Below are 24,848 nucleotides of genomic sequence, written 5' to 3' on the forward strand. Positions count from 1 at the left end.
TGTGAATGTTACGTTTGCTTATTTGGATGTTTATAGACATATTTGTGAATGTGATGCATGTGTACATCAAAGTGAAAATTAAGTGCATTTCCAACTCTGAACTCAGTCCCCAAGTAAATTCGGTTATTAAATAAACAAATAGCAAAACGAGTTGTGCGGTGTCCCCACCACTTTTCAAAGCAAAGTTACGCCACTGCCAGCTGTGTCTTTCTGTCTGCTGGTTGTTACTATTTATAACAAACTGTGTACTACTTGTGCAATAATATTGTTGTATCGTATTATTTCTGTCTGTTGTTCTTTCTTTAGGTTGTTTGTTTTTTTCATTCTGTCTGTCAGTCGTTCTTTCTGATTTTGCTCCTTCTATTATTCTGTCTGTCAGTTTTTCTTCCTGTCAGCCGTTCACTCTGACTTTCTGTCTGTTGCCTGTCTGTTAGTTTTTTTTCATTCTGTTATTCTCTCGGTCAGTCGTTCAAAGCTAACACCATGCTTCCTAATAATATCTCCCAAGGGTAACATGTAGAGCGTGAAAGTTAATGGTCCTAGTACTGAGCCTTGAGGTACTCCATACTGCACTTGTGATTGGTATGATACCTCTTCATTTACTGCCACGAATTGATGGCGGTCAGATAAGTATGATTTGAACCATGCCAATGCATTTCCTCTAATGCCAACATAATTGTCTGGTCTATTCAAAAGAATGTCTGTAATTTGTTCTGCCCTTTTCTGTCTTTCTCTCTGATGGTCAATCTTTTGTTCTGTTGGTGTTTCTGTTTGTCTGTCTTTCTATTTCTTTGTCTATATATCTGTCTAACAGTCTGTTTATCATTATAACCGTCTATTGAAAATGCATACAGTAGGTAATATATTATTCTGATAAACTAACAGGACAGGCGTATTCTGCGAACTGGGAGGCGGAGTGGAAGTATATGTACACTGTGGGCAGAGATGTACCCAACAGTGGAGTTTTCAGTTTCACCCCACAGATCGCAGAAAAACCATACTCCCTTTGGGACCTAGGGAGCATACGGGTCAGCCCCAGCACTAAACCAGATGGAGCCCAGTAAGAACTTTTATTAGTTGTTATTAGACATGCACAGTTTTGGGAAGGTTACTTTGGAAATGTAATAGGTTACAGACTACAAATTAGCCCATTCAAAATGTAATAAGTAGTGTAACTATTGCAATTAATTCATTAATGTAACTGATTACATTTGATTACTTCTCAGTTACTTTCCTAAATTTCTAACGTGTGTTTTCAACTGTTAATCATTTTGAAACATTTAAACCAGGCCGGGTTAATCTTACACTTTTGAAATTCTTCATCACATGAATTAAAATCATAAAACATTTCATTTTAAAGCACAGACACAACAAAATCAGACTTTAGAACGTCTTTTTACTTTACGATCGTTCTGACGTTAAATACAGATTTAAAATCGTAACAAGACCTGGTTTAATAGCTATGATACTGTTTTTGAAATATCAAATCTTTGCATAACTATGACAGGAAACACTGGCATCAGTGTCTTAAAAAATCTTAAAAAATAAAGCATATACATAATTCCAAATGGTAACTAAAATCGTTATCAAATAAACGTGTCCTAAACTCCTGAAACATTGGCGTTTTATATTTTAGAGCAGTCAATGCAATTTGGGAAAGAAATCAATCAAATCTGCATGTTGGAAAAATATTCAGATGTAACCCCCCTTTGTAATCGTTAACATAAGTAACTGTAATTTAATAACACTTTTTTTCTCAGTAACTGTAACATATTACAGTTACATTTATTGGTAACACTTTATTTTACGGTGTCCTTGTTACACGTTACATCTACTTACTATTATAATAACAATAAGTTATGCATAATTACATGCAAGTAACCCTAAACCAAACTCTAATCCTAACCCTAATCATATAGTAAGTACATGTAGTGAATTAATATTCTCAGTACTTAAATGTATAATTACATTGTAACAAGGACACCTTAAAATAAAGTGTAACCCAGTTATTTTGTAATTAAATTATGTAACTCTGTTACATGTAACTAGTTACTCCCCAACAGTATTAGTATTTGTTTTTATTGTTTTTATAATTAAATGGTGTAAAAGAATATAAAAAATGTGATCCCGCACAATTGAAGTTTATTATCACAAGCACAAGCAATGTTTTCGCTCCACATTGCTTGTTCTTGTGATAATAAACTTTAATATTTAGCAAGTACTGATATTGTGCGGGATCACATTTTTTATATTTTTGATTCAACAGTGTTGTTGGACTATTCTTCCTACGTACCTATCGTTTTTCAGGTGTGCTGAGTTTATGTTGAATAATTAAATGGTGTCAAATATTATGGTTCCAGTATCCAAATGTTTGAACAAAGACATCTTTTTGTGTGTGTGCAGGAATGTTAACGCCCTGTGGAGTGAAGCTCATGCGATCGCTTGGCATCTTGAGGAGGCCTTCAGGAAGGACTCTGCAGGCTGGGCCCTGGAGAAGTGCATCAATTGGGATAAAGAAGAGAAAGCAATGCCCAACTTCCTGACTGAGATCACCGATTGCCCCTGCACACTGGCCCAGGCCCGTGCTGACACTGGAAGATTTCATGTAGGTGTAGAGCAATAAATTAATCTTACATTGCTTTAGACACCACAGTGTGCAACAATAGCAAAATCATAATTATTGGAGAATTCCACCAATTTATATTTGTAATCATAGATGCATTGTCACGCATTGTTTATATTCAAGTGTCTGTATTAGAGCTCCTTTTGATGAGTTGTGTGTTTATTTTTCAGACTGATTATGGCTGTGATATCGAGGCAGGGAGCTTCTGTGTTTACCATCCAGGTGCAGTTCACTGCGTCAGAGCCATTCAGGGCAGGTAATATGTCAAGTCACCTTTACTTCTATAGACACAGATTCTATATAACACCGATTGTGTCAAAGCAGCTTAGTGATAAATAGGAAAATAGCAGAATCAAGTATAGAAACTTAACTACTTACTATAGACTTAACAATAGAGATACAGCAAATTCTGCTGTACAAGAACAATAGCTCGAGTCAGTTCAGCATACATGATATATCACACGTAACTATGAGCACAATTTCTGCTTCTCGCGATATATTAAGCATAATCATCTGCGATATTTGCCCATTGGTTATTTATCCTGAAACAAGCCTTTCTCTTAAATCTGCCCAATGGTTTACTTAATTACCTGGCAAAACATTATGGAAAAAGCGATGATCTGAAAACACCAGCAAACAATTTGGAGATTAGCCATCTCTATTGAAATATTCTGCTCAAATATGTATTCTCAAATGTATATTTTTGTCTTTCAAATGGTTGTTTGCGCAAAATATGTGAGCAAACCATGCAAGTTGATGTTCTCTTGGTTTGTGCTTATGAGTGATTTGATTTATGCTTATTTCATTATTGTAATTACCTATGACAGCTATGATTTTATTTAATCTTTTTGTGCGTGTGTGTGTGTGTGCGTGCGTGTGTGGGGCACATTGTGGCTATCACTAATTTTATTATTATTTTATGTGGATATCAATGTGTGTAAATTAGACAATAATAGAATCACAAAGTAGACAATGCCCAAAACTCTTTTATAGCACATTCCTATTCATATAAATACATTTAAATATGTGTTTCATATTTAGTCTGTTGATATTTTTTTTTTTCTTGCAGTCCTGAGTATGGTGCGGGTCAGCAGTGTTGTTATGACAGCACTGGAGCTCAGGTGCTCACGGGGGACTCTATCGGGGGCAGCACCCCGGATCGAGGGCACGACTGGGGCGCACCGCCATACAAGAAACCACCCAGAGTTCCAGGATGCTCTCACTGGATGTATGATGTTATCAGCTTCTACTACTGCTGCCTGTGGTCAGACAACTGCAAATACTACTTCACTCACCGCCCGTCCAGTGACTGCAGAACATATCATCCTCCTAGAGCCGGTAAAGAAATATGGAGGGCCAAATTAGTCAAAATTAAATAAATGTTGAAATATATAAATAAATCGTTAAATACATAATGAAATGATGAAATACACAAATGCAGAAATAAATATATAAATATTAATTCATTTATTTGTTCGTTCGTTCAATTATTTATTTATTTGTTTGTTCGTTTATTTATTCATTCATTTATTTACTTATTTCCTCCCTCCACATTTCATTTTCAGGGTTATGGTTGTCGGCACGTCACTCAGTGGGTGGCATCACCTTTCAAACTCAATTTCTTTGGTCTTTCTAATTTAGGCGCCTTTTTCTTGTTTTTTGCATCACGTGTTATGGCTGAGTATGGTACAGTAAAAGATCTGTTATTGACTCTTGCAGATGAAGTTGTCAATCAAAACGTTGACTATGACATAATTTTAATTAAAGTAGAAAATATCGGGAGATGTTGGCTGTACGTGTAAACAGAGTATTCACACCGCAGGCGGAGCAGAAGCAGCAGTGCCGTGATCGTTTCGGCGCCGAGTCTAGTTTTGCTGAATTAAAGCCACAGTGTATTGTTCTTGATCAAAATTGACCTGATTAACTTGAAACATAACACATTTTCGTGTAATAAATACATTCGTGATGCACAATCACCATATGAAAAAACAATATTCACGAAAACACATCACTTCCACAAGGTTTAAATTAATAAAACTAGAGGCATTTGTTACTTGTACTTTTTATCATGTAAACTACTATATACAGCATGTTATTTACATGTGTGTGTGGGACAGAGAGTAGGGTGACCATACGTGCCATTTTTCCCAGACACGTCCATGCCAGGATTAGTTTTGGCTTTGTTTTCGTGCTTGCTGAAGGTAATGATCGAAAAGTAGTTTGACCAATAGCATGCAAGCATTGTACATAATTGACCAATCATGGTGTGTGTGAGAAGGGACATCTACGGTCAAAGCGATGCAAATACGCGCACAAAGTGTGTTTGACTTAAAGCGGCGTGGCTCAGACCGATCAGTGTTTGACATCAAAGTACCTCGAGAGTGTTTCAAAAGCATAAGGAACCATATGGTACTTTGATGTCATACACCGATTGGTCTGCAAACGCAAACAAAGCCAAAACCTAGATATTTTAGGCAATATACAAATCCTGGCCAGGACACGTCCGGGGGAAATGGCATGCATGGTCACCCTAAAGAGGGGCGTCCCATCAGAGTATGCTGGCCATATCATACATCTAAGCACATGGCACACATTCAGAGGAGAACGCTGGAAAATGCGACAGAATTGATGATACTCGCCTGTATTTACACAAGCCGCGGTTCAGCTGCCAGTATTAAAGCACAAGAAAAAGGCTCCTAAATTAGAAAGACCAAAGAAATTGAGTTTGAAAGGTGACGCTGCCCACTGAGTGAAGTGCCGACAACCATAACCCTGAAAATGAAATGTGGAGGGAGGAAATAAAAAATAAATGAATGAATAAATAAATAAATGAAGAAATAAACGAACAAATAAATAAATGAATGAATGAATAAATAATAAATTAACGAATAAATACATTAATTAATTTCTGCATTTATTTATGTATTTAATTATTTAACGATTTATTTATATATTTCAACATTTATAGAATTTTTTAATTTTGAGTAATTTGGCCCTCCATAAAGAAAATATCTGTAATTATTTTATTTTATTGTTTAATGCTTTTTTTTTTCAATTCTATTTAATACTTTTTATTTTATTTTATAGTTTCATTTAATGTTTTTTTTATTTTATAGTTTTATTTAATGCTTTTTATTGTATTTTATTTTTTGTTTTATTTAATGCTTTTTTATTTTATAATTTTATGTAATGCTTTTTATTTTTTAATTTATTTTATTTTATTTAGAGGTTTTATTTAATGCTTTTTATTATATATTTTATTGTATTTTATTTTATAGTTTTATTTCATGTTTTTTTATAGTTTTATTTAATGCTTTTTATTTTATTTCATAGTTTTATTTAATGCTTTTTATGTTATTGTATTTTTATTTTATTGTTTTATTTAATGCTTTTTATTTTATTTTATAGTTTAATTTAATGCTTTTTTATTTTATAGTTTAATTTAATGCTTTTTATTTCATTTTATTGTTTTATTTAATGCTTTTTATTTTACCTTATAATTTTATGTAATGCCTTTTTTATTTTGAAGTTTTATTAAATGCTTTTTATTTTGTAGTTTTATTTCATGCTTTTAATTATATTTTTTATTTTATAGTTTTATTTAACGCTTTTTATTTTAATTTAATTTAATTTTATATTTTAATAATTCCTTCTTTTCATTAGCTGCTGTGCTTGGTGACCCCCACTTTATGACATTCGATGGTGTGACTTTCACCTTCAATGGGAAAGGAGAGTACATTCTGGTTCACTCCTCAGACTATGAGCTGTCTGTTCAAGGCAGGACTGAACCAATGAAATTTGAGAATGGTGAGTTCTGTGATCTTCTGTATTAAGGATGGATTGAATCAGACCTGGTCTAAGAAAACTGTTCTTCCAGGTACTGTTGCTATGGCGACACGACTCAGTTCGGTGGCCATGAGGGAGAAAGACTCTGATGTCATCGAGGTGCGTCTTGGAGACCAAGTAGATGAGCTGCAGGTCTTAATGAACCAGCAGGTGCTTTCCTTCTCTGAGCAAAAATGGATCGACCTTACGGGTAAGACCAGTTTATTTATCCTCTCAAAGCCAGCTTTACCTAAGCACAGTTTTGCAGAAGTACAAAATATTTTTTTTTTTTTTTTTTAATTCCGCATCCAATCAGCATATTAGAATGATTTCTGAAGGATCATGTGACCCAAAAGACTAGACCAATAGCTGCTGAAAATTCAGTTTTGCCTTCACAGTAATAAATTGCACTTAAAAATATATAATATAAAACGGTTATTTTAAATTGTAATAATATTTTACAGCATTACTGATTTTACTGTATTTTTTCAAATCAAATAAATGCAGTCTTGTTTTTTTTTTGTTTTTTTATAAGAAATTTATAAAAAGTTTTAGAAAAATCTTAACAAACCCAAACTTTTGAACAGTAGTGTATTCTTGTAAAATGCATACTTATTAGGCAAATAATTGAGCAAAATGTGCCATTTTAATTAGTCTCTTCAACAATTATAAAATATTTGTATCTTTCAATTATTTATTTATGGTATGTTTCTTTTTTCTCTCTCTTTTTTCAGTTTATTATAAACAATGTTTGCAAAGCAAATTCATGTATTAAAATATTGACATAATTTATCATTTGCATAAATGTAATCATTGACCTTCATATTTTCTGTTAATACCGTTTAATGTTAATATTATTTCAGCAAATGTACATGACGAAAAATCATGATCTGTTATGCTTGGCTAATTTATGTTGTTCTTGTTCCAGGTGTTTTTGTGTTTTCCCCTAAAGCCACTAATGTGACGGTGATGTTTCCGTCGGGGACGGGGGTAGAGGTCAGGGCAGGTGATGGGGTCATGACCCTTACCGTTTTACTGCCACATGACTTGCAGAACCACACGCTAGGGCTGCTCGGCACAATGAACGACGACCCTGAAGATGATCTGACCTCTAGTAATGGAGAGATCATCCCTCTCAATAGCAGTGCACAGGACATATTCACCTATTGTGCTGGATGTGAGTAACTGCGGCACTTGTACATTATTTCACTGCCAGTTCAGTCAGTGCGTGATGAAATTGAATGCAACCGAAATTACAATTTATACTGCTTGTCATCTGATATAATTTACTTTATGAACATCATCTGATAAATGTGCTCTATTTAAGAAAGGCTCCATTTGATGTAAAGCTACAGTTTGCTAATTCAAAGCTGTTTCATATTTAATTAATAATTTCCAATTGCTGTCTACAATTTTTGTCTATGAATAAAATATTGTTATAAAAATCAGATTTTAAATGGATCAGCTAATGATCACATTGACGTTCTGTCAAACTAGGTGTATTAGATTTAATAGAGTACAAGTGGAAGCAATTAAAACTGCTCTGTTTTTGAGAGCAGGAGTTCATTTAATACTGTTTTAAAAACACGAGGAAACAAAGTCATTTGTAAAATATCATCCTCCTAATTTTTTCACAAAATGCCATGTATTTTTGTTCTCCAGGGGCCGTTACGAATGAGACTTCACTCTTTACTTACGACTCAACCTACCTCCTGAATGAATATTACTATGCCCCAAACCACGATCCGTCTTTCATCCCAAACTTTTCCGTGACTGAAGACCCAGAGGACCCCCTGCTGGAGCCGGTGCTGAACCTCTGTGCCGGAGAGGGGGCTTCGTTCTGTAAATACGACGCACTAAGCATGCGCAGTCTGGAACAAGGCAATGCCACACTGCTGGCCTACCGGAGTCATACGTCCACCAAGAAAGCTCTGGAGCCTGGTGAGGGGAGCAGTTGGGAACCTATTGTGAAAAAGCTTCATATACTGTATATTTAATTTTTTTTGCAGGATTGGTAATTACTGTATTTTCTTTCCCAGACTTTTATGTGTGTGATTTATGCTCCATCTCACCAAAATACATTTTATAATCCGTGTATTTCTGCCCCTAAAATCAAATTGGATGAGCCACGGTCCAAGTTGTTGTTTTTTAACCTATTTATGTACTCATCAGATGAATTATGTATTCATGCATCGATTATTTCTACATCAAATGGCACCACATACCGCCTACAGCTGATAAAGTCAATGAAATGACTAATGAAGCACATTTGATTGAATAATAATAATAATAATTTGATCATGTTGGCTAATATTGCATTTAATTTTCTTGCATTAAGCCTAAAATACACATGATGAAATTACTGCAACTATAGCCTTTTGTGGCTAATGCTTAAATTTACAACAGAAATTCTGTGGTATATTTAATTTTCATTTAAAATCTAAAATTAGATTTTAAATTGTTTTATTGTATTTCTTCTAAATAGCATACTGTGGTCAACTGAAGCTTGTATTAGTGCTTTTAAGATTTTTACAACATGCTCATATAAGTCTTATCAAATGCTATGCAATTATAACTGGTTATGAGGATAAAGACCAATGCCAGCATGACATAGTGACGTCAAAACAACCTTCAGCTGTTTGCTGATATTTAACAGCATCGTATGCAGATTAAATACCAGCGGCACACTATTAAAAACATGATCTTTGACCATATCTCAGTTATAAAGCATTGGAGACTTGCATATCATCTGTTATCTGTATAATATCTCTGTATAGTTTTGTAACGGCTGTGATTTTGTGATCTCAGTGCAATCCTGTGGTTGGTTGTCACCACCTAACCACGGTCAGAAGGAAGGAACCTTGTACCTGGAAGGGGCAACGGTCACTTTCTCATGTAACAGTGGATACAGTCTCTATGGGTCCCAAGAACGCACATGTCAAGCAGGCGGCGAGTGGTCTGGAGAAGATACACACTGTGTGGCTGGTAGGTACAAGTGAAAAAGAAAATCCTGTGATGAATGACTCGCAGACAAGTTGTTGCAAACCACTAGATGGCAGTGTTTCCCTTTTTAAAGTTCATATCCTCTTGAGATACTAAAAGGCTTTAGTAGGTGGTCATAATAATAATAATAATTAGCTTATTTTATATAGTGCCTTTTGGCAAACTCAAGATCACTTTACAATATCAGAACAGATAAACATGACAGCAGACAGAATACAGATAAACTTGAAATCAATGGCATGAATCAGATCATACAGTCAGAGATCAAAGAAACAAGAAAGAAGAAGAAGATATGGTTTAAGGTGGGTTTTGAAATCTTCGACGAAACATCAAAAACGTGTTTGGAAATAGAATTCCAGAGTGTGGAGCCAGAGACACAAAACGCTAGGTGATTCTTTTTTTTTTTTTTTACTTTTTCCTCCATATTCCATTATGAATATTATTTGGTGAGTAGAAAGTTCTAAAGAAGTCCAAGGCCTCCAGAGGTGTCTAAAGAGACTCGTCTGGTCAAACAGACCGGTCGGTGCATTGATCCGTCAGTCATACAGACAAACCTGGATGTACTTGCGTTTGTTAACTCTTCGTTCTCATCAGAGCAGAGCGGCGTACTTCCTCTCGATAGGCATCTTCAGGATGGATCTGTTACGAATCTGATCTGGACTCTCTCCATCAAACACATGAAGCGTGAGATAATTCATCCCCCGCCGGCTCGCTGGCCTTTCTGGGGTTCACTGTGTAACCCGAGAGCCAAAACAAACCAAAGCAAAATCATCTCGCGCTGAATTTACTGAATGCACGCTATTATGAACATTTTGGATAATTCATATTGGGGAAAACTAATAAATAAATGCGGTAGTGTTGGTGTTCAGCCACTGCTTTGAAGCTTGTCGTCTGTCAAACGTGATATTGATCAGATATTTGATCAGCTGGTAGTAGAAGAACATTGTGTACAGTGCACTTTCTAAATCAATAAAGCATCCATTATCTGCTTTATTGATTAATGATCATGGAGTTTATTATCCAACTTGATAATCACAGTTGTGAAACTTTCAGATAAGGGATTTTCATTGAACTCACAGGTTTGTGTAGGCGCTCTTTTATTACCGCAGCATTACTGCAGGCCGCCGCCATCACTCACAACTCATTATCATCGGGAAATTGTAGGAGAGCATTTTTCCTGATATATGTTTGGTCACAGACAGGGCACTGCTCACACCGCTGCAGTCAGACTACATTCTTAAAAATAAAGGTGCTTCATGATGCCATTTTTGTCTAAATGGTTCCATATAGAACCTTTAACAGCTGAAGAACCTTTCTGTTTCACAAAAGGTTCTTTGTGGCAAAAAGAAGGTTCTTCAGATTATAAAAAGGTAAGAAAGAGATGGTTCTTTGACTGAATGGTTCTTTGTGGAACCAAAAAGGGTTCTTCTATGGCATCGCTGTGAAGGAAAGAGTGTGTGCTCAGGGGTTTATCAAACTTTTGGCACAAACACTGATTTTAGCAGGTTATTGTCTCACTTTCCCTACCTGTTTCTCTCTACTTATTCTCACTCCTCTTTTCTTCACCTCTTTACATGTGCTTCATCCCTCTACACCAGTCTCATTCTTTCTTTTCTCTTCACCTGTCTGTTTCTCGCTCTCTCTCTACCCGTCTGTACCAGTTCACTCTCACCACGAGCTTTCTCTTTTTTACTTGTCATTCACTCCTTTTTACCTGTCTCTCTCTCCCTACCTCTCTTTTCTTTCTTTTCCTGTTTTTACCCTTGTATCTGTCTCTTCATAAATGTCTCTCTCCCTATTATCACTACCATTTTCTGTCTTAATATGTCTTAGTCTTCTCTTGACCTGTTTCTCTCGTCTGTGCTTGTGTTTCTTCTTTACATGTCTTTCATCCCTCTTTATTTGTCTTTTCCTGCCTGTCTTTCTCTTTTTTTCTTCACCTGTTTCTCTCTCCCTACCTTATTAATTTGTTCTTACCCCCTGTCTCTCTCTTTTTTACTTGTCTTCTGCTCTGCTTTACCTTTGTCTTGTTACCGAAATGTCTCTTTCTCTTTCTTAACTGTCTTTCTCTTTCTACATGTTTTTCTCTTTTGTTTTTTCTCTATCTTCCCAAATGTCTCCCTCTTTCTTGCTACCATTTTTCTGTGCTCTCAGTCTTTCTCTTTGCCTCTCTCTTTTCTTTACCTTTATCTTCTCATTGCTTGTTTAACATTCATCTTCACCCCTCTTATTCTCTCTATTCCTGCCTGTCTGTCTCTCCTTTGTCTCGTTTCTCTTCACCTGTGTTTCTGACTCCCTACCGTTCTCTCCTTCACTTATACAAATAATTCTCTCACTTTTATATGTACATTTCATACTTATACTCATTTTTGAATTCTCTGCCTACCTGTCTCTCTCTTCTTTAAATGTCTTTCTCTTCCTACATGTTTTTCTCCTTTATATATCTCTCTCTCCCTAAATGTCTGTTTTTATGCATCTATTTCTCCCACCTGTGTCTTTTTCATCTTCACCTGTCTCTCTCCCTACCATCTCTGCCATTTTTCTGTCCTCTTAACAGGTCTGTCATGTCTGTTCTTTACCTGTCTTTCTTTCTTGCTTGTCTTTACATGTCTATAATTCATCTTACCTCTCTCATTCTCTCTATTCCTGTCTTTCTCTCCGCTTTAACTCTCTTTTCTCTTCACCTGTCGTCCTACTTGTCTCTCCTTCCTTTGTACAAGTTCATTCAACCGAACTGTCTCTCTGTTTTTAATTGTATTTCCCTCCTCTTTACCTGCTTTGCTCGCTTTTACCTTTCTCTTTCTGTCTACATGTTTCTCTTTATTTTCTCTCCACCTGCATTTAAGAAAAATAATATAATCCTTTTTTTTTTTTTTACATTACAGTAAAATTGCACGTTTGTATTTTAAAAGGTAAAGCTGTCAAGGTTTCATTTTGGCGGAAGTCTGCAGGGAGCCCTTAAAGCTTCACTGTTGTTGACAGCAGCTAGTTTATTATAAGCGTATCTCATTACAATTTTGGAAAGATCGTTGGCACATGTTGGGTTCCTAAATACATGTTATGAGCAACCTAAACTCAGAGCAGATGTAGAGATGGAGTTCATGTGGAGCAGCATTTAGTGCAAACTGAGTCGTTCTGAGACACTAGAAACACTGGATCATGCTGCTTGCATGTAAATGAACACAGTGCCGCGCTTCACCCTGAAACACGCAGGACATCTCGCAGGATTTCCCCTCTCTTCTCTGAATATGAATGTGTATTATCAGCTACTAACATCCACAGTGTTGTTCATGAGAATGACATGGGACCAGTTTGATGGGTTTTTTTAATTTGTAAAAGTAATTTTTCAGCTGTCATAAAGGATTCGCACAGATCTGCTGTAGTTAGCATGAAAGCACAACCTACAGATAACCCCCCCTCCATACATGTACATCTTTTCATTCTCACGGTATGGCCATATCTGTTGCTCTTGAGCTTGTCTATAGTCTTTATCTTTGATTTGAAGGTCGGCCTTCTAGACTGGTGCTCTTAAGAGCTGACATGTGTCGTAGTGAGCTCAGGGCTCCACCTCCACTTGAATTGATAGTCGCACTAAACCTCTGTTTACTCCCATGATGCAAGACAATGTAGGGTCTCAGCGATCTTTCTCCCTCTTATCTGTTCCTCTACTTTCCCTCTCTCGCTCTCTCCTTCTCTTTCTTTTGTTTTGGCTACTGGTTGATAAAGGTTGACATTCTAGCCCACATACCCCTCGAGCATGTCAGCAGCGCTGGGATCAAAGAGCTGCCCGGGCCTGTAATTGACTTCCCATTAAGCGCTCTGAACCCCCAGCAAATAACCCTCAACGGTTAGTTATTTGCATGCATTCTAGCAGAGTTCATATTCAGAGGAGCAAAAAGCAGCAAAGTGAGGGTGAAATCAAGTGAAAAGTGCAGGTTAACAAAAGGACAATCATGTATCATGTGCAGGGCTGCAACCAACAATTATTTAAAAAATCTGTCAATTATTTCCTCGATCAATCATCATTTCAAACATCTCCCAAATAATGTGTGTAGAATTTTTCCAATATAAATCAGTGATTTTAACTAGTTAAAGAAATGAAACAAAATCTGTTTTTTGCAAATGTAATCAAACATGGCTCTTGTTCCGGATTAGATGGATATAATGTTGGTAACTGGTTAATAATCAAATTATTTAGTTCTGGAATTTGATTGTTTTTCCACCGTAATCTTTTTAAAATATTTTCTAATTTTGCAAATTTTCTGTTTTATGAGGAGAAGAGTTCACCTGCCTAGTGCTCTTTTTGCAATTTTTCTAAAAGTACATAAAGTACACCAAATATGCTATGACAATATCTACTGTATATACATTTAAAATGTAATGTAATTTTACAAATTAATGCCACTTTTTGCAGATTGATATTTTTGTATAAACCATCAAAAGAGCAGCATTTATGAGCTATAATTTTTTTGTAATATTATACATCTTATTGTCACTTTTGATCAGTTTAAAGCATTTTTAACTGTATTTTCATCTCTCTCTCACACACACACACATATATAACACTTCAACTAATGTGTGTTCAATTGATTATATATATATATATATCCAACTAGAAGTGGGTTTTAAAACCTGTAAATACACACGTTTTAACAACAAGACGACAATTTTTTTTTTTTTTTTTTAAATGGTATGCATTGTTTCTGTTGAAGGACCCAGCTAATCTGTAATGAAATTTAAGGTTTATTTTTCGTAAACTTGATGACCAATTTTATTGAATTGATGTTGCAGCCCTAGTTTTGAGAGTTAATAGCACTGTTTTGTTGGGTCTGACCTCATGAAGCCCATCTGGACTCTGTGTTTGTATAAGTGTGCGTCACTGCTCTGCAGATGCCCTGAGTCTCTACATATGGCACTGATGCTGTACCGCTTTGTCCAATTACACTGGTTATAACTCTCTCCGTAAAGAGGCACAAGATGGGAAAAAGGAGGCTACAGGGAAGCAAAGAAGTCGATTAGGAAGAGCAGTGGATGTGAAAAAGAAATCATCTCTCCAAATTCCAAGAACAGAGAGAGATATTTATTCATAGAGGACACTCACATATGAGTGCACATCCCAATGAGACAGTCACAGGCCTGGGAGGATGCAGAACGGCATGACGAGAGAGGGCACAGAGAAATGACGGACCCACCAGTGAAAATGCATTGTGACAGATTGAACTCTGCTGCAGAGAGAGTAGGAATATGAGACAGAACAGAACTGACAGCGTGAGTTTAGCCGCTAACTTGCTCTTTTTCTTGTTCCCAAGGCAACGTGTCATCAGCATCGGCCCAGGTCACCTGCAGCCCCCAACTGCATTTGAGGGGCTAGTAAAACATGTGCAAAAGCAATGAGGTCTGCACTGTTGACATCACTACCTTGTCGACTTCGACTGCAGTGCAGCGAAGACAGTACTGTAAACATTATGAAGTGAGGCCAGCAGGAGCTGTGGGTTTTAAATGCTGAGTATTATTAGTGCTGCTTTTAATTGCTCATAAGTTTGGGCTGAATTTGGTGGATTAAGAATACAGTAAAAACAGTGTTACTGTGAAATATTATTGCGATTTTTAAATATATAATCCTTTTCTGTTGTAATAGTTTGAAATATAATTTATTATTGTGATGGCAAATCTGAATACACATTTATAAATTCAATATCTGTTGACCATCAAAATCAACATAAATTCAAAATCTGTTGATCACCAGATGACCATCAAAATCATTTGGCTTTACTTTTCAGAACGCTTGCTGCACACTTGGACCTGATAATAAAACAAGCAAAAGTAACTTCCAAGACTTCTACTGAAAGAGTGTCCTTAAGACCACCTTAAGAGTGCCATAGCAACCAGGTTTATGAGATAACTCTTGCACATTCCTCTCAATGGGACTGGTTCTGATCAACCCGTGTTCTGGGGGTACAAACACGTTCATCCTGCAGTAATATGTCAGCAAAAGCTAGAATCACCCACATATGGGTTTATTCATTGGAAACTTCAGGAAGATCTCGGGACATCAGAGGCTGTTTGTGTGCATGTGTCCTTCAGCTTGTTTTGGATTTGTCAAAAGCTGTCTCCAGTGTCGGAACAACATGCGAAATGCACCTGGCGAAAACGCGCACAAATCGTTTAACCAAACATGTCATCCGTCCTGTTTGACATGTCAGGAATTTAACCTGGGGCCAGAAGAGACTTGTGGTTCTAATGAAGAACACAGTTTCATTTGCATTGGAAAGCTTCACTGATTATTTAACCATTTATCAAGAGCACTGAAATGCAAAGCAGGTTTGGATACGGCTTGCCTGTTGTTGTATTCCTTCAGGTGCATTGGGTAATTAACTTGAAGTATGTAATACTTCAAATTGCATTGGGTAAAGGTGTCTGCCAAATGTAAATGAACAGAATGCAAATGTTGTGTAATGTTTCTCACAATGATTCATTATTAATTACTAACAAATATGCATTGACACTTTATTTACAGATAATACGTTGGCCATTGTCTTGGGGAGTGTTGGTGCGGTGTTGGCGTTGGTTGTCATGGTGATAGCAATTGTTGTGTACACAAAGAAACAGAAGAAGTGAGTACAAATGTGTTTTGTTGTTCAAATGTGTTTAGTATTAGTATTTTGAATATGTATTGAACTATTTAAAAAATACTTGGGGAAAAAAGTCAATTCTGTCATCATTTACTCATTTGCATGTCATTCAAACCCTATCGATGAGTCTGAATATTCCTAGTTCACTATTAAATATACCAATAAGTAACTACAAGTGCATCTCAAAAAATTAGAATATCGTGAAAAAGTTCATTTTTATATTGTTACTTATTTCAAAAAGTGAAACCTTCCTATATTCTAGATTCATTACATTTAAAGTTTGTTTTAACTTTGATGATTAGAGACTACAGCTCATGAAAGTCAAAAATCCAGTATCTCAAAATATTAGAATATTTCCTAAGATCGATCAAAAAAGGATTTGCAAAACAGAAAAGTTCAAGTTCTTTAAAGTATGTTCATTTATGCACTCAGTACTTTGTCGAGGCTCCTTTAGCACAAACTCCAGCATCAGTGAGGAATGGCATGGACGCGATCAGCCTGTGGCTCTGCTGAGGCACTATTGAGCAATATATTATTGTTGAAAATATCCCATAGATTCAATATGGGGTTCAGGTCAGGCATATGGCCAGTCAAGCACAGTAATATCATGGTCAGCAAAGCACTTGGAAGTGGTTTTGGCAGTGTGGGCAGGTGCTAAAGTCCTGCTAGAAAAGGAAATCAGCATCTCCATAAAGCTTGTCAGCAGATGGAAGCATAAGTGCTCCAAAATCTCCTGTGAATAGCTAAAATTATAAACTACTATGCTCACCAAGGCTGCCTTTATTTGATCAGAAATACAGTAAAACAGTAATTTTGTGAAATATTATTACAATTAAAAAAACTCTTTTCTATTTGAATATATTTTAAAATGATCCTTTATTCCTGTAAAATGTCCATCATTACTCCAGTCTTCAGCATCATATGATCCGATCCTGCAGAAATCATTCTGATACGCTGATTTGCTGCTCAAGAAACATTGAATATTATTGAAAACAGCTGCTTAATGTTTTTTGGCACTTTTTTCCCAGAATTCTTTGATGAATAAAAAGTTTAAAGAACAGCATTTATTTGAACTAGAAATCTTTTGTAACAATATAAATGTAATATAAATGAAAGAATGTCCAGTACAATTCTCTAAGATATAGTCCTTTGTGTAAAAAAACATAACAAACATTTAATTTAGGTTCAAAGACCACGAGGTTGCATAAATACTATGGCACATTTTTCTTTTTTTGGCTTAACTATTCCTTTAAATGTGTCAGTCAGTATTTTCTAGAGTTGTCTCAAAGAAAACTTGAGTTACTGCAGTCAAACTGGCTTTTTCTTCTGAGAGTAATTTATGTGACAATGTCACACAGAAGTGTCATGTTACATTTTCTTTGAACTTGCCAACTGAAATGTTTGCTCATGTCATATATAATCTTGATATATGATAAAGATGAACTTCTAAAGCTCACCTGGGCCGGATACATCTCATATATATATATATATATATATATATATATATATATATATATATATGTTCTTCACAGGAACAAAACCCCCAGACATGATAGAATTCAACTGTTTTCCAGTGTAAACGCAAATCTTGTGAGATTTACTATTAGAGATGCATATATATTTCTGTTTAAATTAGTTTTTTAAATCAAGTCAGTTTAAATAGTGATTACATAATTATTCTCAAAAAAAAAAAAAAATAGACGTTAACCGACTCTTCTCAGCTAATCTTTTCTGCCCCCACTCTAGTCATTTTCCCCTCCTTTTTCCTCTTTCCCTCGGTTGTAAAGCCTCTAGCTGTCAGTTAGATCATGTCTAGAGTTTCAGCCATGGGGGGTAATATGTCTCACCTGCCCCTCATAAACCCATCCCTCTTTCATCCTGTGGGGGAAGGTAATCAGAGAGTGCACACCTGTATGGAGAGAGATGTACCGCCGCTCTCCTATCCTTACAAATGCACTGATAAAACTCAAGGCTGTGACGCCATCACACCATCACCGACCCCTATATTTGTAGTTATACAGGCAAGTAATCAGGGCTTATCATTGTATGCAGGTATATGCGTCACGGGCACATTACTTATTCTAGTTTTTCTTCATGCTAGGACACTTTAAATAAGTGTTCAGATATGTAAACTCTTCACCCAAAACCCGAGTTGCCTTGTTGTCTAAGTGGAACTTCATAGGTGACTGAATTAGAATAGCACTCTTCACAACTCGCAATTGATTCTATTAGAGTTTGGCATTACAGCGTTGCTAAAATAACATGAAACTGTCACATAAAAACTCAATTATTTTTGCTGAATATGTCCTATTCTACAGACAGAATTAGAAGAGCTATCTTGGAAAGGATTATAATGTGTTGGTAACGGTGTCTAGTAGGTAGGCAACGTGATATGTTTTGGAACAGAGCTGTTGTTTGTGTTGTTTATTTTCTTTTATCTTTCTTTCTTTCTATATTTGCTAACTATATTCGTAAACCATTTTAAACCATTTCATCATCAGTCATTATATACAGTGCCCTACAAAAGTATTGGAGCAGTAAGGCCAATCCCTTTCTTTTTGCTGTAGACTGAAAACATTTGGGTTTGACATCAAAAGATGAATAGGAGATGAGAGATTAACATTTCAGCTTTTATTTCCAGGTATTTTCATCTGGATCTGATACACAACTTAGAAGATAGCACTTTTTGTTTGAACCCACCCATTTTTCATGTTACCAAAAGTATTGGAACAGATAGAATTAACATAGATTAAAGTGAAAAAGACTTCATATTTAGTTGCAAATCCTTTGCTTTCAATGACTGCATCAAGCCTGTGACCCATTGACAAAACCAAACTTTTACATTCTTCTTTTGTGATGCTTTTCCAGGCTTTCACCGCAGCCTCTTTCAGTTTTGGGGGGTTACTCCCTTCAGTCTCTTCTTTAGCAGGTAAAATGCATCCTCTACAGGGTTTAAGTGTGGAGATTGACTTGGCCAGTCTAAAACCTGCCACTTCTTGCCCCTGATGAACTCCTTTGTTGTTTTGGCATTATGTTTTGGGTCATTATCTTGCTGCATGATGAAGGATCTCCCAATCAGTTTGGTTGCATCTTTCTGTAAATTGTCAGACAGAATATTTCTGTAGACTTCTGAGTTAATTTTGCTGCTGCCATCATGTGTTACATCATTAATGAAGATTAATAAGCCTGTCCCAGAAGAAGCGATGAAAGCCCAAGCCATTGCATTACTTGTGTAATGTGTACTATAATGTACACCTGTGTACACTGTGTTTCAGATTAGCTTGTATGTTTGGGATCATGAGCAGATCCTTTCTTTCTCCAAACTTTAGCCAAAGTTAGCCATCACTTTGGTCCATAAAATCTGTCCATAAAACCTTGTCCCAGAATTTTTGAGGCTCGTCTCCTATTCTTCTTGCTAATGAGTGGTTTGCATCTTCTGGTGTAGCCTCTGTGCTTGTGTTCATGAAGTCTTCTGCGAACAGTAGATTGCGATTCCTTCACTCCTGCCCTCTGGAGGTTGTTGCTCACTAACAGTTGTTTAGGGTCTTTCTTTACAGCGGTCACAATGTTTCTGTCATCAACTGCAGATGTTTTCCTTGATCTACCCGTTTGAGGTGTTACTTAGTACACCAGTGGTTTCTTTCTTCCTCAGGAGATTCCAAATGGTTGTATTTGCTATTGCCAGTGTTTGTGCAATGGTTTGATTGATTTTTCATCTTCTCTCAGCTTCACAATTGCTGGTTTTTCACCCATAGACACCTCTCTGGTTTTCATGTTGGTTACTAACTATAAATGCAGTCTGCACGGATCTGAAACTGAGCGCAGGCATTTAGTGCTATTTATTGTTTGAATAATCAGTTAATAGGACACACCAGGGCAACAAAACACCTGTCAGTCACATGTTCCAATACTTTTGGTAAGATGAAAAAATGGGTGGGTTCAAACCAAAGGTGCTATCTTCTAAGTTGTGTATCAGATCCAGATGAAAATACCTGTAAATAAAAGCTGAAATGTTAATCTCTCATCTCATATTCATCTTTTGATGTCAAACCCAAATGTTTTCAGTCTACAGCAAAAATAAAGGAATTGGCCTTACTGCTCCAATACTTATGGAGGGCACTGTAGGTTAATAAATGCACTAAAATTATGGGAAAAATCTACAAATGAAAGAATCTGTAAGGGGCAGAGGTACAGTGAAGGTTATTGTATTGCTGCCATTATTAGCTTAATTTAAGAACAATAGAGGTCATCATAAGTGTAAAACACTCTTTTACTATGAAAATATTTGTCCCCATTAGGATAGCAAAACATGTACACTGAATTGAAAAAAATTTTAAATGAAAAATTTCATTTTTGGGTGAACTATCCCTTTGACTACTGCTTGTAAAAAATAAATAAATAAAAATAAAGTAGTTATATACAATGTATTTATTGTATCCATGTTGTATTTCTAAACAATTTTACTGCTATTGAGGTAAGATACAGTTAAGTTTAGGGACAGGTTTTGTGGCATGTTAAGATTTAAAGATGGGTCAACAGTGTTTTAGCTTGATCACAGATAAAAAGACAGTTCTGGATTTTTTTTTTACATTTGTCTGTTACTTCCACTTCAGTTCCTCCTTTGTGCAGACATTTGCATACTGTGATTGTGTGTGTGTGTGTGTGTGGTGTGTGTGTCTGTCTTTATGTCGCCACGTATGTATCTGTGTCGGCATCGTTGCAATCTTTTGTTCCTCCTTTCATCTGTGTGTGCACGTGTGTGAGTTACGTGCTTACCTGACCCAGACACCCTGGTACTTTCCAGCGATTGGGTTTCCCAGCAGGCCTCAGCAGGCCTTTCTCCTTCCCATTGCAAAGTCATTAACACACACACACACACACACTCTCTGATGTGCTTTTACGGTTCCTCATTCTGGTCCTATCACACATCAAAGTCAGAGCCGGGGCCGGGGCCCGCACAGGAGAGATGGCTATCGCTAAACACTTTTGCCCACTGAACATTTACTGTATCTTATGATTATGAAGACTCATGGAAATTAGTTTATATAGTGCTGCCAAATTCACGCAAAATATTTGGGCTTGGGTCAGAAAGACAAATCGCTTGTATCTAAAAGAATTGTTTCTAAATGGATAAATCGGTTCTTCTGCACCTGAAGTTTAGTTACTAGATACTTTATTTTGCTCCATTTTTGTTTGGTTTGAAGCTGTCTGTATGCTGGGGTGCTCCAGATGTACATATAAAAGACACGGCCCTGCTTTCTAACTACTTCTCATACCGTGGTCTGTTGCGCATGTGATTTATACATGCAAGAAAAAGGTGACAGTCTTAATGAGCTCTTGGAATGCCATATAGAAAATGCCTTGAGGATGTTTCTGAACATAATGGTGCGGACGGATCCAAAGAGCCAGGACTCTCTGTACACCTGTGGGTAACCAAAGGGAGGAGACCCGTGTGTGTGTGTGTGTGTGTACTTAACCTTTTTTGGGGACAAATTTGTACCCAAAAGTGAGCTAAACCTGACAAAATCTCCAAAAACATCCCTTTGGGGACATCCTCATTTGTAAAAGGGATATAAAAATAAAGTAAACAACAAGTTTAGTTTTTTGTTTTTTATTGTAAAAATGCAGAAAGTTTCCTGTGTGGGTTAGGATTAGGATTATCTTATAAAATCTTTAATTATCTGTATATAAAAACAATAGAAGTCTATGTAATGTCCCCATTTAGACAGTGTGTGTGTGTGTGTACGCGCAAACATGCGATTTCAGCACTTCTTTATGTGTTTCTGATGTATAATATAGCCATTCTGATGTTTGATGATTATTCATTTTAATAGCCTAACAGTCATGATTTCTTTTTTGTTTTTTCAGAGAGGCGAGGAAACAGGAACATGACAAGGTGACCTATCAGCAGCCTGGGTCACATCTGTGATGTTCATCAGAAGCGTACATCCTTAGACATTTGTAAAAAGATTTTATTAACAGGATTATACTTGTTTAAGTCTTATTTTTTTTAATTTAACATTCTTTGTTTTAACATTAATTTTTGTCTGTGGACAGTAGTTTAGTGTGTGTCTTGACTGATGTGTCTGCTGATATTGTAAAAAATCTGATGATTAATGGCTGCCTCTAGAATGGTCCGTCTGGACTTTAACATTGACTTATACCACTGCTGATGCCGTTAAGTTAACAAATGAGAGACTCCACCACGTCCTGAGGATAGTAAACAACAGATATGTTCTAAAACCTATTCAGGTGACCATTTTAAGGCATCATAGAAGCGCTTCTGAAAACAAAATGATGACGCCTTCTAAAAAAATAATAAAATATCACAGAACAAAATCACAGTTAATGCAATGCACTATGTTCAGTGAAGAAAAAAAATGTATTTTACTAAATGTAAGTATACTGTAAAAAATCTAAAGTTGAGAAAACTTTAAGGCAGCTAGCTTTAGGAGATTTTTGAGTATTCTCAACTTGTTGTATTCAGTTTATACAACAAAAAGTTGAGAACTCAAACATTTCCTACAAAAATAATTTGAGAAAACTCAAAAATCTGCTGAAGCTGGTTGCCTTAAACTTTTAAGTTTTCTCAACTTTTGATTTTTCCACTGTAAAGAATTATAATATCAGTAAATCGCGTCAGCGTGTTTTTCCATCACTTTAACTCGTCAAATTAATTTAACTAATTTTGAACTTAATTTTTTTGTTACGTAAGATTCAACTCAGTTTAATATACTTTGAAAAGATTTGCACAGCCAATTCAGTTGCATTTAAAAATTTAAGGCAGTAACTGAACTTAAGTTGAAATAAAATTTTCCAAATATATTTCGCTTAAACCTTTAAATAAGAAAATGTATTGCAAAAATATATCTAGGGATGTTTTTTTGTTTGTTTGTTTGATATTTTTGCTGTGTGGGTGTACCAAAATGAAATACAGATGTCAACTAACACTTGCATGCAATATATTATATTCATTCGTTCTTGAAATGCACTATTGTCGCCAATATTTCTGCACATTTAGTTTTTGATTATTAGATTGGTTTAAGACACATGAATGTCAATCTCTTTTGCATTTATTCGCTTTTAGAGTCCTGTGAGAGCGCTGTGTATGTGTGTACTTGTTTATGCTACATTGCGGGGACCAAATGTCTCCATAAGGATGGTAAAACCTGAAATTTTTGACATTGTGGGGACTGGCTTGTGGTGTTTTTTTTCTTCCAACGAGCATGTTGTATTCTAAGATACCACATTTGACCATTTTGCAGATTCCGCCTGAGACGTAGATTCCATAATAGTTTATAGGGCAGTTGCCTAAGTAGGCAGCACCAATCAAGGCAGCTCACTAGGTTTTGGAACAGAGCTCATGTTCGAGTCTTTTTACCATCTTTTTGTCTACATTTACATTTCTTCCAGTTTGATTTTGAAATAAAGCCTCATACTGTGTTCATTTTGTCTCATTTTACACACACACATACCACAGAAAGCACTGGCGTAACGGAAGCTGGCTCTGGATCAGTGTACAAGGGCAAATGTCCACTAAAACGTATCCATGTTCTAACCACAGGTCCCCATACAGCACTTGCACTGATGTAACTTTTCCTTCTGAAAACAAGCGAGGGAAGAGAATGGGAAACAGGAGGAATGCGCGGCCCATGCCCCGATGACTGAGCGATAGATGGTCAGCATGTGCGGCCACTGCTCACCCCGATTAAAATGATCTGCACCACTTGACGAGAAGTGTTTCCACTGTGTAGGTGATTTGAACTAGCGCTCTGTCCCATTTGCAGATGTGGAACGTGTCTTTTGCCAAACACTCGTTTGCAGGAGTTACTTGAAAATGTTGAAACACACAACCGTCCTGGAGCTCTACACCGGTGGTCCTCACAGATAAGATGTTTAATCATACTTTGTTCCAATTTCAGATCTTAGTCTGTGTTGGGAAGGAGATGCGGTGGAGCAGGGCTCATTTGGGGTTAGTCAGACTTCAAATGAGATGAATGCGTTCTTTGTGAAAGCTTTCAGTGTGCTTTTGCTTTATTAGTTTAACTGAAGTGAAATGCAGGTAAATCTCTCTGATTTGTTCTGGCCTGTTTACCTTCAAAGCCTGAATTTCTCATTGCATTACCCCTTTATCCTGTTAAACTGTGGGATTTAGCACTTCGTATGTTTGTCTGACACTTTTGTGCAGGTGTAAATGTCCGTATAGCGGCAGCCTGTAGCCGCTAAGAGGCTGAGTAGAGGGATTAAAGATGACGCGTTTCCATTGATCCAGGTGATAATTTATTATAACATTGAAAGAATAGCAACATGATGATGACGGTAAAGTAAACAAAATAGAAATGAAATAAAATAAATCTAGATAAAATGAAAACGGTCAACAGAAAGTGAGCGTCCCAGCTACTCACCCCCTTCCTCCATGCCAACCACATGCAAACTAACAGATGATATACACCTAAAACAAGTGACGTCACAAACCAAAAAATACATTTCAAAATAAAAGACATCAACCCAAACCTGGCACCTACACTCCAGCCCCTGATTATTACACCCAAAACTGTAATAATCATAATACAACACAATCATACAAGTTACACATCGTTGAATACGTACCCGCATACATAGAAATCGCAAAGTTTTATTTCACAAATAAACAATGTATACACGTGTGTGTGTGTGTGTGTGTGTATGTAAATGTCCAAGTAAACAGGTCAATTAAAACGGTATTTAGTCAAGTCTTCAGTAAGTCATTTGAGAGCTCTCACAAG

General features: G+C 36.3%; 1 protein-coding gene across 1 annotated transcript in view; it reads left to right on the forward strand.

Moving 5' to 3' along the window:
• The window catches only part of susd2 (sushi domain containing 2), a 28,770-nt gene extending 5,244 nt beyond the window's left edge, over positions 1-23,526 (forward strand). Inside the window, exons 5-15 of the mRNA XM_079416710.1 lie at positions 886-1,060; positions 2,404-2,605; positions 2,794-2,879; positions 3,693-3,961; positions 6,287-6,430; positions 6,501-6,659; positions 7,377-7,625; positions 8,111-8,389; positions 9,257-9,433; positions 15,969-16,065; positions 21,952-23,526. Of these exons, the coding sequence (XP_079272836.1) occupies positions 886-1,060; positions 2,404-2,605; positions 2,794-2,879; positions 3,693-3,961; positions 6,287-6,430; positions 6,501-6,659; positions 7,377-7,625; positions 8,111-8,389; positions 9,257-9,433; positions 15,969-16,065; positions 21,952-22,012 (1,898 nt within the window). The 3' untranslated portion in view covers positions 22,013-23,526. The remainder of the gene's footprint in view (positions 1-885; positions 1,061-2,403; positions 2,606-2,793; positions 2,880-3,692; positions 3,962-6,286; positions 6,431-6,500; positions 6,660-7,376; positions 7,626-8,110; positions 8,390-9,256; positions 9,434-15,968; positions 16,066-21,951) is intronic.
• The last annotated feature ends 1,322 nt before the right edge of the window (positions 23,527-24,848 follow it).

This window comes from Barbus barbus, assembly GCF_936440315.1.
Source record: "Barbus barbus genome assembly, chromosome: 5".
Taxonomy (NCBI): domain Eukaryota; kingdom Metazoa; phylum Chordata; class Actinopteri; order Cypriniformes; family Cyprinidae; genus Barbus; species Barbus barbus.